Consider the following 18,752-nt stretch of genomic DNA (forward strand, 5'->3'; position numbering starts at 1 on the left):
GTGACCGTTTTAGGTGTAGATTTGGTTGCTCAGTCCTTCATTTAGGTCATGCTCATCAAATGGCTCCCAGCACCCCTGCAAACAGCCCAACCTGTGATTTTTTTTTTTTATTATTCAACTTGGAGCCCATGAAAAATGGATAGTGAACAAGAAAGGGTTTGACGTTAGCTGAACAGCACACAGCACCAGCACATGTTTTATTTAGGAGTTTACTATGGCACTCAGAGGAATTACAGCACAACTAGCTTTACTTTTCCAAAAGAATAAAACAGTGATGGTGCAAAAGAAAGGAAGAGAGAGAAGATAGGAACCATCTCTTGTGAGAACAGAACAACTGATGCTGTACAGTGTTTCACAATACGTGATCCGTGCTGGCAAAATTAGTCAGAATGCACACTGATAATTTCAAGCTACAGGCAAAACAAGTGAAAAATGTTGCTTTTGGTCGATTTTGAGGTTTCCACAAAAATGTGTTGTTTAAGCCGTCATCACTGAACCCAATGCTGCAAATAGTATTGTACAAAAGGTACAATTGTACGTTTTTGGAGAAGAGTACCTTTCCTTTGTCCATGAAAACAATCTCACTCGCGCTGACTGACAGATCCGAAAGACGCCTAAGAAAACACGTGATCCCGATATACACTTATACACAGAATTACAGTATTTCAAAATATCTGTCTTGGCAAGTATTCACCCAAATATTATCTGCTATGTCTTATCTTAAACATTTGGTTAACTGTTGGGAAAAATATATATATATATGTGTTACATTATTTTAGATGCATGCAGTACAGTAGGTCCTAATATATAGACTGTCTGTTTCATTAATGTTAAATCAAACAATGGTATCATGAAAAAAAAGTTAATATATATATATGTTTTGTTTTTTGTTTGTTTTTCTATAGATATTTGGTGTTCATTTGGTGGACTCATTTTGCCAGCACTGGTCACATATAAATTGCCTGGTTGTTCATAATTCTTGCTGCGCTACATTTGATCACATACAGCCTCTCGTTGGATATTGATCAATGTTGCATCAAGGCTTCTTGTGATTAAGAAATGACAAAGCTGTTGTCTTTATAGCATGTCCACACTGAGTGAACACAGAGATGGCAAACATTTTTTTTCTCTCACACACAGCAGAGGCCGTATTTCAGGCCTGCATTTAGTTTTAGTCCAACAGAGAAATCGACATCTGTGATGGTAGTTGCTCTAAATTATAAGAGAAGCCATTATTTCTTAAAAACAGGGAAGCGGGATCCAACACATTATGCTTTGAAAGGTTTATGGTGCGATAAAAACCCTTTCTGGCACACATGATCTATAATGGGCATATAACTTGCGGATAATGAAATATTCACTACTAACAACTAATTGATCGACAAAGGCGGTCCACTTTTGGAGCAAAACACTTCCAAGACTGGTTGGCAAAGATCTTTAGCTGCGTGCCAAATCCTCCATTCATTAAATAATGAAGAGTGGCACGTACAACATCTATGTTTCTTCAACCCCGGGCAGTTTTCCCCAGCCATTATTATTTCATTTAGCTACTTTTGCATGTATTTTATGTATATATTTTTATATTTTTTTGTTGTTTCTTATCCCTGTTCCAGACCCACAACATAAATTTTAAACTATGAATTATCATTAAAAAGTAGTAGTTGTTGTTATTATTATCATTATTAATAACAACACGGAAAAACATTTAAAAGGTCTTATGATATTTTCAGTACATTTAAGAGCACTACAGTCTCTGAACAAATCACATGTCAGTTTAACACAAAAAGAATAAAGGCGTAGTTTTTTGCCCATTCATCTTTGAATTGTCAGTCTAAATCATTCTCTTCTGTGTAACAGAACAATCCATCGTGTCATCGCAGTCATGATCAGATGTACAGCTGTATCAGTGTCCTTGTTTGCACATATATTTGATTTAAAGAAGACGTGATTAAATATGTGTGCATACACTGTGTTGGCCCAAGTTTAGAACACTAGAGTATATGAAATATGTCCATTAAAAACTTGAAACGCACTCACTCACTCTGATCTGTATCTTATCTATATGATCCACGTGGTGAGCGTTGTTAAACTCATCGTTCCGCACAGGAAGCGCTCTCATTCCATGTTGTCTTCTCATGCACAATGCAGCGCAGTGATTGGCTTAAAAGAGTACAATCATGTAGAATCATGCCCGCAGCCAGTCACACACTCCAAAGTTTTTCGACTTTGCTTTTTAACTCGGAAGAACAAAATTGCTCCTTTCAATCCTCTCAATACAGCATGTGCACATCACTAATTGTAGGCCTAAAAAAAATAGTGGGGTTTCATCATGACCCTTTAAATAGAAACAACATTATCATATGAAATGTATTTCTTTCTTTTTGTGCATTTTTCCCTGCCAGTATCTTCCTTCTGGTAGTTTCCATTTAGGCCTCAATGAAGAAAGCAGGGAGGGAGAGTGTGAACCTCTCACTAATACTGTACCATTCTGGGGCATCATGGGACATGAGTCACAATCGGGATGTGTGAGAGTTGCTTGTGGATCAGTTGTTACATAAATCTGAGGGCAGATGGTACCCACAAACTGATCACGGCAACACCCACAGCGAAATGTGAGAGGTGTGTATATGTGCGTGAACACAATTTGAATTCCTCAGTGCTCAGAGCAGGAATCTCACTGGTTCAACACTGAGCTGGCATCATGTTTGACATGGACTAATGATCATTGCCTGCATTGTTTCAAGTTAAATTAATTAAGGTTGGAGCATCTGAAATATTCAGGTTATTTAACAAAACTGCCGCCTTCTTTTATTTCCAGCTTCCAGCAAATGCGAAAAGGCAGGTGATATTTTTGTAAATATTCTTCAACGAGAGAATCTAAATGCGTAATGACACATTGTCTGTCTGGCCTGCCAGTTTTAATACTCAAACAAGCTGTCATTTGTGCATATTTCCAGACTCTAAAAATGGAAAATCTTTTTGATCCAATACCAAGTTCTATAAAGGCCAATATCTCCTCTAGCAATGCTTATATTAAATGCTTTTTGTAATTTCTGAAAATAAAACAGGTAATTATGGCCATTTAACAATACATTTTAAACCATTTTTAATATATAATAAGAATAATTAATTATTAGACTTTTTTTCTCTTTTGCTTATAGGCTGCATTTATTTTTAATAAAAAATACAGTAGAAACAGCAATGTTGGGAGATATTACAGTTTAAAATAACTGCTTTCTATTTAAATATATTTTAAAATTTAATTTATTCATGTGATTGCAAAGCTGAATTTTCAGCATCATTGTACCATTCTTAGTGTCACATGATCCTTCAAAAATCATTCTAATTATCTAATTTATTTTTCTTTTATTTCATATTCTTATATTTTATTATTTATTGTTCAAAACAGTTGATGCTTAATATTTTGTGTTAGCAAGTGAATCTTTTAAGTTTATAATTTATAAGTAACTACAGAAAATAATTTAATTATTTTAAATACAAAAACATGATTATCATAATTCATATGAGTTATATTTTCATAGTTATATAATAATAAAATATAAATAATATATAAATGTAAATAATATTATAATATAGGCCTATATAATGTAATAAAACCATAAATAATATAATAAAATATTATACAAAATATATATAAAATACTATAAATAATATATATTATTTGCATAATATACTTTGTTGAGTGTTGTTTGTTAATGCTTGTGTTTTTGCATTTCTGTTCATGTTCAGATGTTCACATTTTATCTTCTTTACACATATTCATTTTCATGATACATAAATTAAAACACCACTACTTTAAATGATCGATTTTCAAATGTGAGAATCAATCCTCTCATTACAGCGCGCACCATCCCTAGGCCTCACATTAAAGGGATAGTTCACCTAAAAATTAAAACTATCCCATAATTTACTCACCCTCAAGTCATCCTAAGTCATATACTCACCCTGTATATAACATTCTGCTTTCAGGCGAATAAAATCAGAGCATTTACAATAGCAGTGATTGTTGATCTGCTTTTGAAGTCCATAAAAATGCATCTGTCCGCCAAATAACATGCTCCACACGGCTCCAAGAGGTTAATAAATGCCTTTGGAAGTGAATTGATGCATTTGTGTAATAAAAATATATTTATATTATTTATAAAGTAAAGTTTCGGGTGATCGCCTTCCGTATTCAGTAGATGGAAAAAGTGTTGAAAGTGCCTCTGCAGTTCAAAGGCTTACATGACGAGTTATGCTCGTCAGATTTTGCGTACGTATCTTGAACTCAGAGAAGGCACTTTCAACACCTTTCCCACGGAATCGGACGGAACTTTAATTTAAAAAAGTTTTAATTATGGATATTTTTCTTACACAAATGCAACAATTTGCTTCAGAAGGCCTTTATTAAACCCCCAGAGCCGTGTGGAGCATGTCATTTGATGGACGGATGCATTTTTATGGACTTCAAAAACAGAGCAACAATCCATGACATTCTAAAGCTTGGATTAGCCAGGACTTTTTTAATACAACACAACTTTTCTTCGTCTGAAAGAAGAATGTCATATACACCTAGGATGACTTGAGGGTGGGTAAATCATGGGCTAATTTTCATTTTTGAGTGAACTATCCCTTTAACTTTGTGTGCTAACCTCACTCTGTCAGTCTGGGAAGCGGCCATATGTAAACAGCTTTGGGAGTTGGCTGTTCTTCTCACTCCTGTAGTTGACGTCAAAGAGGAAGACGGCGTCTGCTGAAGCACGTCGACAGCAGTCTGGTTCTGGCACATGCTCGGCTGGGAGCAGATGAGAGGCTGACAGGCTCAAAGACATACTGCTTGGATCTCAACAATACCAAGAATAATGCAAGCGCAAGAGGAAACGCCCATGTAAACATCTCTAAATCATAGAAACGCTGTCTATTTATACTTCTCTTGGCCTAATTTTGTGGCTGTGATGGCACAGATTTTCATCAACGCAAGCATGACGAATTTATCAGCCTAGCAGATGCTACTAACAGATATTAACCTCATTATTTTACTTCACTTTTAGCTTTACTAATATTTTATAGGGCAGTGGAGAGAACAAACAGTTTTGAGGAGAACAGGCGGGAATAGGATCAGCTAGATTCAAACTTGGCGCTATGACTCTAACTGAAGATTGACATGTAGTTGTCTTCAGGCCAGGACTCTGATAAAATGTGAAGTTTTGGGCAAATCCGACATTGTACACCTGAGTTTCAACAACTTTCTGTTTCATGGCGAAACATCAAAATTTGTGTTTGCGAAATTATTTAGTTTGTTGGGTTGTATAACATACAGGAAAATATGCGTCACAAGGATTACAGACTTGCCGGCTGCTGATGTGATAGTTTTATTAATAGCCTACTGTCAAGAAAACACGAATACAACTCACTGCTTATGATGGATACATTTATTAGCTTTATTTAATAAAATAGCATATTTTATACATTTACAATTGATATGCCTATTATATTGTTGGTATGCCTGCCATAAAGAAGTTTATTTTATTATTTTATCAACTTTTTGTTGTCTTGCACAAGAACCTTTATTTGCATTTATTTATTTATTTATATGTTTTTAGTTATTTTGCAAGAAATCCTACCGCTTACCTAATCCTAAACCCTACCGTTACTTTGTGTGTGTGTATATGTATGTGTGTGTGTGTGTGTGTGTGTGTGTGTATATGTGTGTGTGTGTGTGTGTATGTGTGTATGTATGTGTGTATGTGTGTATGTGTGTATGTGTGTATGTGTGTATGTATGTATGTATGTATGTATGTATGTATGTATATATATATATATATATATATATATATATATATATATATATATATATATATATATATATATATATATATATAGTATAGGATAGGATATGAGTAGAGTGCATTGGGGGCCCACATCAATGTTTTTTTCAGGGGGCCTAGAATTCCCTAGCTACGGCCCTGAATACGAACCAAATCAAATCAAAGCATAACAGGAAACCCTGTTAGTGTTGCTATCTCTTGTGAAATTTCAGCAGAAGCCTCCCTTCACTCTCCATTTGAGATGAAGCATCGGAGACATTAACACGATCTAATTTGTGATTGTTCTTTCCAGCAGGTATTCTCTATCAAGGGAGGTTTGCAGTTACTTATGCAACTAAATGTCTAATTGCATCTTGGCATTGCATATCAATATATGCAATATGCTTTATCTCATCTAATCACTTTTATTACAATGTTGTGAGCACTGTTACCGTCATCAGCTCTAGAACGGGGACTACTTGAACAGTATAATAACTTCACAAACAGCACCTGTGAGTCCGGCCTGCAATAAGGCCTCCCTATTAGTCACATAATAGAAAATGACATTCTCTCCTGTTTATCGTTTTCCCTGCTATACGAAAGATGCATATTTTACAAGGGTACGATATCATCCGAGCACTTGGGGAGAAAGGAATGTCTTGGCTCAAAATAATCATTCTCTCAGTCTGGGTGACATTCAATGTGATTCAAAGCACTCGAGTCATGTTAATATCTCTGCACATTGCAAGCACTGATGTAAGCCACTTCATAACAGAGGAGCCATTCAGATCCACTGAATGCCAAGTGATGATTTGAGAACCACAAAGGAAGCTCAGCACTGTTTAATTACACAGTACGCAGGAGAGGAATGCCTGTGGAAACTGACATCCTAACAGATTTCAATGGCTCTTGAGGTCAAAAGTTTACTCTAGGGCTGTTTGCATGTTGGCACATCTCTGGAGGTTCAAACACGTGCATATAATTTCATTGGCGAAAACACAACCGTGTTCGCTGCCGCTCTCGTTTTTGGCACTCAGAAGCGTCTGATGCCTTCATTAAATATAATTACACAATCCATCAACCAGCCGCCATTTCCCATTCTCATTAAACACATTCCTTAAATGAAAACTACAGGTACAGAATCTTAGCATTGAGGAGGAAAGATGTGGTTTTGATGAAGCTGAAAAATAGGTTTCCTCAATGCTCTTGTGAAACGGATCAGCAGGCCTGACTGAGAAATCTCCAGGCGTCAGGGTTCTGGCCCCCCTCTGCTGTTCTCCATCCAGCCTCATAATGCCACAGTGCGGCCAAGAGGAGGGGCGCGGAAATGGAAACGCTGCTAGAAGAGCGTAATGAGGTGCACCTGGTGCTTATTGCCTAGTCACTGCCACGATAAAACTGCTTTTCTTCACCACCAAAGAGATTCCAGCACTGAATATATGAAGGGCCTGTTTACACCTGGTCACTTCATGCGTTCTCTCAGATCGGATAGCTATCCGATAGTTAAAAGACCAGGTGTAAATGCCCTCCGAAACTCATTGGAGACCGATTAACATCCGATCGCTCAATCCACTTCAGGAGGTGGTCTAGGCTGCAGTTTAAAGGGGGTCGCACACCGGGCGCGAAGCTCAGCACCGCGTCTCAGGTATCTCACACCGGACATGCACATTATATAGGCACAAGCTCAGATTTAAATCGACTTCTGACAGAAAAGCTGCAAGATGAGTGCATTTTGTCAAGATGCAAGATGAGTGCAATCAGTATGTAGGATTGACGATTTGAGGGAAATATTATATAAATTTTATATAAAACCTTGAAATGGGGCTCTGTGGCGCGGCAGGATTTTGAACAAATTCCTGAGTCGCCGTGGACGGGCGCAGAATGCCGCCGCCGGTGTGCGTACACTCATTGAAAATAATGTGTTCGAATTTTAAAGAAGTGGCGCAGCGCTCCGCGACGCTGAGCTTCACGTCCAGTGTGCGACCCCTTTAACAGTCTAAATGCATCTGGTTTTTGAAACCACATTAAATTTATAACACTAAATTTTAAATACTAAACACAAAATTTTACTCCTCCCAACAATACTAAAAAATAAACGTGTGAGAAGCGTTATGGTTATAGCCCAATATGACAGTGCTATTTTAGCATGCACCACCGCAGACAGAGGCTGAGTATCTCTTCATCAAGCCAACGCACAAATTACCACAAATCACAAAAGAAAGACACGGATGCTCAACACACAATCCTCTTCATTAAAAGTAAAGAAACGGAATGATCTTACCAGTGCTGTTGCCGCGCTCTCTTCTATTACGGTCTTTGATCTTGAAATTAGCTGATGATTAATAAAATGCAGCTCATATCTGTTGTTTTTGGTGATGTGAACTCCATTAAAGAGGTGGTCGCATGCAATTTCACTTTTTCTTTACTTTTTTTAACTTTAGTTAGTGTGTAATGTTGCTGTTTGAGCATAAACAGTATCTGCAAAGTTACAGTGCTGAAAGTTCAATGTAAAGGCAGATATTGTCTTTTAAAATTACGGCAGTTTATTGCCTACAAAAACGGCCGGTTTGGACTACAACGAGCTTCTTCCAGGGTTGGTGTCATCATAAACCCTTGCTAGTCACTGCAGAGGTGACTTCTGCCCGTAATGGTAAGGGGCGTGGCGTTTCCGGACAACCTGTGCTTGGCACTTCAGCCAATAAAAATACATGAAAGTACATTTGGCCATCTAACCAATCTAAGACCATTGCGTTTTTCTGAGGGATGGGCTTCATAGAAGCAGGAAGAAAACGAGCTGTTCATAGGACAGTGGAGACAGCGGTGTGGAATAAAGGTAAAATATAAGAAAAATACATCGAAAAAATAAGTATTAATACATGTTATACTGCGCCCCATAAACACAACCAAGCCTAGAAAAAAACACTGAACCTTCCCTTTAAATCTGCATATAGCGTGGGAATTGGAGATCAGATTTATATACATTTTGCGGAGGCACATTTATGTGACCAAGTGTAAATTAAATCGTTTTGATAAATCAGATAGCTATCTGATCTGTAAAAATGCAGTGTCCAGGTGTAAACAGGCCCGAATTGACCCCTGGACCTGCTGTCCCAGTTTCATCTTTGCCCTTTTGATTTTCATTACCCCATACAGTACATATTTCCCTTTTGTTTGTTTTATTTTATCATATAAAAGTCTTTCTGAGGCCTGTCACTGCTAATCCCATTGTGGATGTGTTCACTTCCCATCACCCTGACTAATTAGAGATCTACTCATCTGGGGTTAATGGGAGATTAGTCCACAAATTAGGACTTCTGTAAGCTTATCCTCAGGAAGGCGAGACCAGTCTAAGATCACAAATACATTAATTAGATATTTTTTTCCATTTTATGATATTTCCATTCACCGTGCAAAAAGTATACCTTTTAATATAGGGGTACACCAGCTTGTCACTGGGGCAGATCCTTAAGGGAACTACCTTATATACTTCTAAAACGTGCATATTAAAGCCTCAGAGTTGTAATATGTACCCTACTATGAACTTTTTAGGAGTAGATAAGATAAAAAGTTGTCTCTTAGTGAGATACTCTTAATGTATGTTTTTTTTCTTTTGGTTCTCCTTTTAGTGATCACTATCGCTATTGATCGATTCACTGATTCATGGCCGTTTGAATCTTTATTTGAGGAACACGGAAGAGAAGACAATACTGAGTCATAGTTTTTGATATTTTTGGACCAAAATGTATTTTCGATGCTTCAAGAGATTCTAATCAACCAACTGATGTAACATATGGACTACTTTGATGATGTTTTTATTCCCTTTCTGTACATGGACAGTAAAGTGTGCATAGACTGAATATGCTCTCGGACTAAATATAAAATATCTAAAACTGTGTTCTGAAGATGAACGGAGGTCTTACGGGTGTCGAACGACATTAGGGTGAGTCATTAATGACATCAATTTTATTTTTGGGTGAACTAACCCTTTAATCTGGTCAAATTTGTAATATATTAGTTACTCGGACTATTGTGTTGTGTAGGGAGCTGTTCACGAATGTTTATTTTTTAGAATGGAAGGGATGACTTGCCAGCAGTAGAGGAGCTAAATAACAATTAGACATTTGACCTGAATTATCATAGTCATACAAATTGCTTTCACTTATTGATGACATAATACCCTCGGGCAGCAGGCACAGCAGAGTCCGCCATAATCGCTGCCTGTGTTGCATAGCGTGTGCCTGAATGTGGGGACAGAGACATCAAGATAGGGGTGTGATCCTTTTGGTTAGAGGCATGTTTGTTTTGGTGATTTTAAAAATCAATAAATATCAACCTTTACCAGAAATTGCTTACTGCACCTTTAAATGTATGATTTTTATTTTTTTATTTTATTGCACTAGTTGATCCACAGAAACATTAAAGCGGTCATATTATAAGTAATCAAACTTTGAGATAAAAGAGTTCATGTCACCGTGAAAAATAACTAAGCTATTTTTGGAGATCTTTATTAAAACATAAACTGCACAAAAAACTTTAAGCACCAAATGCACATGGTCGGCAATCCAAGATCTGGACTGCCTGGCGGTCACGCTGAGATAACACCAAGGTTAACATTCTGGAAAAGTCTGTTTAATTCCAGGAGAGACTGAAAAATGGTCATAAAAGTTAAAAGTTTTTTCTAATTTCTAACATTATGTGGGAAAACAAGAATAATGACATCCTCGCTTTAAAATCACGTATTAAAGCAATCTTTAAGTAGCACTTTTGGCTTTTTGCCCCTTTTTTCCTTTACGATGTACATTATTGCAAATTTCTGTTCCTCTCATGGAAATCGGCCACTTTTGTGGAACAGTTTTGGTAAATGGCCAGGTTCTCTTGGTGAAATGTCAGCTGGCTCAGAGTCTGACCACACATCTACCAACACAAAAGTGAAAGCGTAGGAGCCCGGAGGAGATTCCTCAGTGGGATTTTTTATAGTCCTCCATGCCTCACATCAGAGACATTTTAACTACATTACTTCCTCAGGCCATGTGTGCCGACGGCAACCTGAGTGTACTACTTTTGTCGGTGATGTGCTAATACACAGATTAGAGATATCACTGGATATTGCAAACAAAGAGGGGGAGATAGACTTAGAGTAGCCGAACGCTGACTTCCTGTTTAAATCACAGTATTAACACACTAAACACCCCCTCGGGTCTGCTCAAGATAGAGGTCTCTGGGAAGTTTACCCATTTTTCCAGGTTTTATCTGCACTGGGATTACGTTTCTGGCCCGGATTTGCCAACCCTTGATTTAAGATAGTAGTATTTATTTATGTCACAGAGGAAATCATTAGCTCAGATGTGTGTCATGAATTCTTCAAGTGTGTAAACTCTCTCAGAGCAGCATGGCATTTCGAGGGGAAAAGAGAATTGCTAATGATATGCAAGTGAATAATCGCACTGCAGATTTTATGAAGCAGATCTTGGCTGTTGCACAAACCTGCACAAGGTTCCACCCCTCCAACGATTCAGCGATGATTGAAGTCACCGACGGACACACGCCTCCAAAGATCATCAAATGTTTCGGACCGTAGCAGATAGCATCAAAGAAGGCCCGCAATCCCTTTGCATTGTCACACTGAAGAAAGAGAAATGGGGGAGAGGAAAATGAAGTCAGAAAATTTTAAAAATATACTGTGCATAGAAAAGTAATGTAAATCATAGTGACATCAGCAGGTGTAACGGCTCTTAATTCATTCACTTAACGGGCATGTTTCAATCTTGAGAGCTTTCTTTCCTCGAGTACAAACCTATATTGCACAACCAAACATCCAGTGCATGTTTCTTTCATAATATGATGTAATGGAGGAAAGAAAACATGGACATCGAATTTCTGAATGTGAAAACATGGTCTGATGTACAAGAGAGCCCTACTGCTGCGGCACTATGCGCCTATTTCATATCACTATGGCAACACTCTTGGCTCTGTAGACGTGCTGAAGGAAAGAAAAGATGTAGCAGGGCTATTGATTGTGGTGTGAGCCCCTAACTGTTTTATCTTTGATTTTCTGATGTTGGTAATGATATTTCAGCCCCTAGTAAACACTTCCGAAGGTCAATTAACAGCAGTCAGCTTGACCTGACTCAATCCTGGTCGTAACCAGAAATGTCTCAACACTGCACATGGTGACCCGGTCAAGAATTTCCTCTTGCCTTTTCACCTTGCTTGCTAAAGCGCCTTCTTGTCTTCTTTTAACCAAACAACATATTTTGTTTTTAGATTCAGGCCTGGTTTCCCAGACAGGGGTTATATTAAACCAGGGTCAGGCTTTAGGATTAGAATGTTTCAGTAGTTTTTATAAACTCGTCTTATTAAAAAAAAACATAAATGGTGTGCATCTTGAGAGAAAGCAATGGAACTGATATATTTTAAGATATATGAAAAGTCAACAAGTTTAGAACAACATTTAGATTAAGCCAGGATTAGGTCTTAGTTAAATTATGGCATTTTAAGTCCCCATGAAATTAAAATGAAAGTTTTGTGGCTTTTATTATGAATGTATTCACTGTTTGTTTTTTTTAAATAGGCTCATTTTCCAAGTCCCCTAGAGTAAAATATTTGTAACCATTTTTGAATCCATTCAGCCCATCTCCGGATCTGGCTGTATAACTTTTAGCATAGCTTAGCATAGATTGCTGAATCTGATTGGACCGTTAGCATCTCGCTCAAAAATGACCCAAGACTTTCAATATTTTTCCTATTTAAAACTCTTCTGTAGTTACATTGTGTACTAAGACTGAGTGTACTAAGTTTTGATTTTCAAGATATGGCCAGGAACTATACTCTCTTTCCTGCGTAATAATCAAGGAACTTTGCAGCCATACCTAATTTCAGGTGCTGTGTTATATCATAGCGCCGCTGCACCCATGGTACGGCAGCAACGTTCCTTGATCATTATGCATAAATGGATTTGAAAACTGTAAAATTCAAATTCAACTTTACCCTGGGGCAGTTGGAAAATTAGCCTTTTTTTCAAAACAAAGTGGAGTATTCCTTTAAGATTATCTATAAGCTGGTGTGCTCCAAAACAACGACAAAATTTGCATTTAGAAGCATTCAAAACGTACAGTCTCTCACTTCTGCCAATATTGATTAATGATTTTGATGACATCACTCTGATTTTCTCATCAGATTTTCTGTCCAATCAAAAGCTCTCTAGAATCTAAAGCATCTCGTCCCAACATTTTAAACAGACGCTGAAGCTGTGGCTAAAATCGTCACTTACTATTTTCTATATGGTGAATGGTACATAGAGCACTATATAGGGTATAGGGAACGATTCAGACAGTGTAAATTTGTTTTCCATTGGGGCGAATGAAGTCTGGTTTCACGTTAGTGTTACATGAACGGCCGCAGCCGCAGCAGCGGTAAAAAAACATTACTGGTGTGCATCTTGAGACAAAACAATGGCACTGACATATTTAAAGATAAGTCAGTATTTTCAGTTAAAACAGCTCAAACATGCATTTTAGTCTGGAACTAGCCTTTAGCCTTGTCTGTGAAATGTGTAAATTACTGGATCATTTGAAAACAAATGGTGTTGAAGAAAGCAACTCAATTGGCCCGTCAGACAAACACCATTTTTTACCTTAAGTGATTGTGTAGCTTAAATCATCAAAGCCCAAAGTTCTATTCACAATCTACTGTTCAAAAATCTGAGCTGGAACACGACCCATCAGGTTGAACAAGTATGACGCTCCTGTTTGCCTTTATTAGAGCATTTATGTGGAGGCTATTTCTGGCTCACAACCAAGGATGATACAACAGACGTACATCTCTATTTCTGACACTCCATCGCACTTGGTAGTATTCACTAGCCAGTGAGCTTCAGCGTCAGAAATAGAAGTGTTGAAAATAGAATCTGGCGTATAGAGCAGGAATATGAGATGAGGCACTGCAGGGTGAGTCGATTGAAGTGATGCTGTTCATAATGCTGAATAAAACAGCAGGCTTTTAAAAGATCTCATTTGCATATTTCCTCCATATTCACTTAATTCTGGTCATCAGTAACCATGAATACACAGGGCAAAGCAGGCTTTTCTTATTATTTAACGAAAAATTGTCTGTCTCCAGTGAGATGTGATTACAGCAGGTGTAGAAATGAAAGTTTCAGGGGTGAAATATGATGTATTAAGTGATGAATGCGTAAGCGCCCGACCAATTAAGGACTACCGCGAAAAGGAATCAGTGCAACAACATTTACCTAGTCACATCATCATCAGCGGTCAATTTATGCTTTATTTCAACCTACTGACCAAGACTGTTGTCTCCAAACATCCCCGTGATCACTCTGTAATGAAGCTCTACATAGAAATACCATTCCTGAACATTCAAGCTGAATGAGATGCGAGTTAATTGACCAAGAAATTGTGGTGCTCATGTGACTGAAACACATTCTGCATTTGAAATCAAGGCACATTTGAATACCAACAATCACAACGTGGTTGTTTGCCTTATAAGGCGCACATCCATGATCTGCCAAGCTGGCTTTGACCATGTTGTCATGGGAACATACTCCTCACTTTGAACACTAAATGAAGGAGAAAGCAAGGCCTGCATTGACAGATATAATATGGATTGGCTGCTAAAATCATGGGGATATTAATCAGTATTCAGAGGTGACGTTCAAGGGCTTAATTTTGGATTTGGCAGAGCTGGTGTCAGACTGACAGACTTCACTGCAATAGGCCACCATAACTTGTAAAAATATTTTAACAACAGTGGATTTAATCACTAACGGTTTCTTGAAGGAATATTCTAGATTTCATCAGAATGTACAGAATGTGTAGAGACCACTGCAAAATTAGCATTTTCTCTGTTTGCATAATTCAACAAACTACTGATCAGAATTTCTTTAAAATAAATAATATTATTTTATATATAATATTTAGCTTTAATTTATTTTGATATAGTTGTAGTAATTTTAGTACTTAAACTAAATCTTCAGTTACTGCCAAGCTGGCAAATAACTTTAAGTAACTTTTAAAGTTTTTTTTTTATCTAATATTTAAGTTTTGTTTTATTTTTTAACTTATATTCCAATTACTGAAAACATTAACATTAACACCACTGCTGCTCATTTGAAAAGCTGCTCTGTCTCATCACAATCTCTACAAGTAAGCTTATAAAAAAAAATTGACTCAAAATTTTTATGTATTTATGCATTTCCTAAGTATATGTGTAAAAAGTGCAAAAATGTACAGTCAGCTATAATTATCATTAAATAACCCCCTTCATGTTTCGAAAATCCCCCTCTGTTTTATGGCAATGTCAAAATCACACTGTCGCTGTTTACGTGGGTTGTTCTGTTCAGTGCCATTATAAGTGCCTGGGTTAAAAAATATTTTTTTTGAAGTCTTTTAAGTATGCCACAAATGCTGAAGCTACAACATTCCTTTAACTGTCTGGATCAAATTTTGGATTTTTGTAATCAGACAGTTCTCTTTGGCAGGCAGTAGCGGCTCCTGTCTGTACATTTAGGTAGGGGAGATTCTGGGACTTAGCGCTAGTTTATGATAAACAATTTGTAAGCTTTATTTCCTAATCACTGGACAGACTTCTGGCAGAATTCTGATGTCCTTGTGTAATTCAGTCTGAGGGTGGCGTTCTGATGATTGACATACTTTAGTATACATAAACACATAGAATGCCATCTCAGAATTTCCTTAATATAATATTTATTGCATCCGAATATTACAAGTTGTGTAGGAATTCCAATGAGGAAAACAAAGACATGTCAATTCTCAGAACAAACATAAAACAAACACAACAGAACTACTGTACAAAGGCTATTCACATGAGCACATTTAAACTAAAGGGTTTATACCTTTATTAATTTGATATGTTACTTCACACAGGAAGAACACAAATGCCAACTAGTTCCTACCCTGATGAAGACACAAAGCTGAAGCGGACTGATAGTGCTGGAGCGAGGCTTATAGTGTTGTCAAAAATATCGATATTTCGATATATATCGATACTGGAATATCTGAAACGATACGATTCTCAGTTTTTACAGTATCGATATCAGCTGCGCTCTCCTCTCTGACCGTCAGCGAGTTGACACACACACCGGCATATTTTCACTCAGCCCGGTTAACCTCTGAGCACGGCGAACGCGCGTTCTGCTGGACTTTTTCCTCATGACAGTGTGTTAGTGTTAGTGTGTGATCGGTCTGAATTTCGCGCGGGATTGCACATAAATTAATTCTACTAATCCCCGCAGATTTCGTGCTCACATCTGAAGCGCACACACATAGCCTACAGTAATAAAGCCGCCTCTGACATGATACAAGTGCAAACATTTGCTTATTTTTCCAGCATATTATTGGTCAAATACACTCAAAGAATTATCAGTGCACATCTGGAAGAGTATCAACGTAAACACAGTCGCAAACACTTCAGGAAGAACAGTAACAGGAGCAGTGTTCAGGATCCATGCGTCCGTTAGTCTTAAAGGGACCGCAGTCATTTGTTATTCAAACTACAAAAAGACAAACGATCAACTGCTCTTGACTGATCAACTTGTGTAACTTTAATAGTTTCATCTGTACGCTATTGAATTTTTTACAAAGAACATTATCCAATGTTGTTTTAAATGTAATTACTATGCATTTTTTTAATTCAGTTTCTTATCTGAATGTTAGACTTACCGGAAAAAATAAAGCAGTCTATTTAATTTGTATCTTCTATTCTATTGCATTTATTTGTGCTATTGTTTGTAATCTGTTTATTTGTTCTTATTTTATTACTGTTTACTCGTCTTTTTAAATTCAATTTACCATTCGAAATCAAGCTTTCTTGTGCTGTGTGTAAGCTATTGCAACACAATTACCCCATTGTAAAAAATACATTGAGATAATTTTAATAGTAATTGATCAATTATTGTTCAAATCAAAACGATGCCCAACCCTAAGGAACATGCTGGCCACATGAATTTTTAGTAAAAAATAACAATGAATAATAACAAGTTCTGTTGTCATATTAAGCATCTTATTTATTTATTTATTTATTTTACTGTGGTATCGATTTAGTATCGATATATCGATATTTTAGTCTGATATCGTATCGAAGTCATAATTTTGGTATCGTGACAACACTAAGGTGTACTGCCATTATTTTTATTTTTTTTAAATAAGTTACCTAGTGTCACATGTCATGTCGTCGTCTCCTGTGTTTTTCCCCTGTACTTCCTGGTTTCTGTTTTGTCACATGTTCCTTTGTTCTGAGTTTCCCGCCACTGTTCAGTCCCCTCATTAGCTTTAGTTATGTCAGCTGTGACACCTAGTTGCCTTAAAATTTTGAGTTTATTGAAATTTAAATTTTGAGTTAATACAATGAACATTTTTGAGAATCGACGACCTTCATTCAAATAATATTAAATAATATAATAATTATATTTTGTAAGCATATTGGGTAATTGTGTGTTTTATTCATGAAAACGCTGTGAAACATGCCACATTGTGCTATTTTCATGATTTATCAGATTTTTTATGTGGTTCAGATACAATAATATTTTGAGCTTCTACACTGTAAAAAAATATTTAGAAAAAAAGTTAACTGGTTGCCTTAAAATTGTATATTAATACAATGATTTTTTTTTTGAGATTCGACAACCTTTATTAAAATATTAAAAGATTTTGTAAGCATATTGGGTAATTGTCTGTGTTTTATTTCTGATGACGCAGTGAAACATGCTATTATAGCGCTATAGAATAGTGCTATTTTCATGATTTATCAAATTTATTATGTGGTTCAGATACAATAATATTTTGAGTTTCTATTAAACAAATTTCCTTCATTGTATCAACTCAAATTTTTAATTTCAATTAACTCAACAAATAAGGCAACCAGGTTACTTACTTTTTTAAGAGAAACCAACAAAAACCAACATAATTTTTGTACAGTGTACTTATTAAACCAATTTCCTTCATTGTATCAACCCAACATTTTTAATTTCAATTACCTCAACATTTTAAGGTAACCAGGTTGCTTACTTTTTTAAGTTAAAACAACAGCATTTGTTTTTACAGTGTAAAGTGAAAATAAGAAGGGTAGCCAGAAAACTGCCCCAATGGCTCTTTATCCATGCACCCAAATGTGCATACTATCCACCCTAAATATTATCGAATATTACTAATGTCACACACTATTTAGAATGGATAGTATGCACATTGAAATGCAGGCTATGGGAGCGCACTGCAGTTCCATTTTTCACCACAGATTTATATTGGAAATTCGCGGGGCGCTGTAGCGCTGTCAGAGACCGGCTTCTCTGCTTAGTTTAATGATAATGCCTTTGGAATCCATGCGCTTCATTTTAATATATCCTGCTCACTTTAAAACTTTAAATAGTCTAGATAATCTGATAAATATTTGCTGCAGAATGTGGAACACATTTATAATTTATTATTAATTCAGTTTATATATGTCAGATCTATATTTGGATGAATAATTTGGTGTGCCTCTGCCCCACCTGTCCATACAAAGGAGCCGCAGCTGGGCAGTCATCTCAACGGGAGTATGGCAGAGGGCAAGTCTGTGCTTATCGGACTGAGCCCCAAAGTCCTGTCATTCAAGCCATTAGCATGGTAAGTCAGGCCAGCACAGTGACCACAAGACTTACTGCTGTTGACACACCATCTCTCCTGTGACTGGACTCTAGACCTTCAGTAGATTAGGAGAAAAAAAAAGTATAAAGCTCTGAAGCAACGATTATGTGTAGATTCAGTGGATGCTTACTGAACACACCAAATACAACCTCCTGGAAAAACAAGTTCTAGGGTACTAGTTCCCTCAGGAAATACTCACTATAACAAACGGGTTATTTATGGAAACATTAGTAATTAGGACAACTGAATTTACATATTATATATTTGACTGCATCTCCATGAACAAAAC

The 18,752-nt window shown here is 36.8% G+C and overlaps 1 protein-coding gene across 1 annotated transcript in view; it reads right to left on the reverse strand.

Moving 5' to 3' along the window:
• gabbr2 (gamma-aminobutyric acid (GABA) B receptor, 2) overlaps positions 1 to 18,752 on the reverse strand; it is a 256,879-nt gene that overhangs the window by 175,820 nt on the left and 62,307 nt on the right. The window contains exon 2 of the mRNA XM_067424828.1: positions 11,292 to 11,429. Within this exon, the coding sequence (XP_067280929.1) occupies positions 11,292 to 11,429 (138 nt within the window). The remainder of the gene's footprint in view (positions 1 to 11,291; positions 11,430 to 18,752) is intronic.

This window comes from Pseudorasbora parva, chromosome 19, assembly GCF_024679245.1.
Source record: "Pseudorasbora parva isolate DD20220531a chromosome 19, ASM2467924v1, whole genome shotgun sequence".
NCBI classification, from domain to species: Eukaryota; Metazoa; Chordata; class Actinopteri; order Cypriniformes; family Gobionidae; genus Pseudorasbora; species Pseudorasbora parva.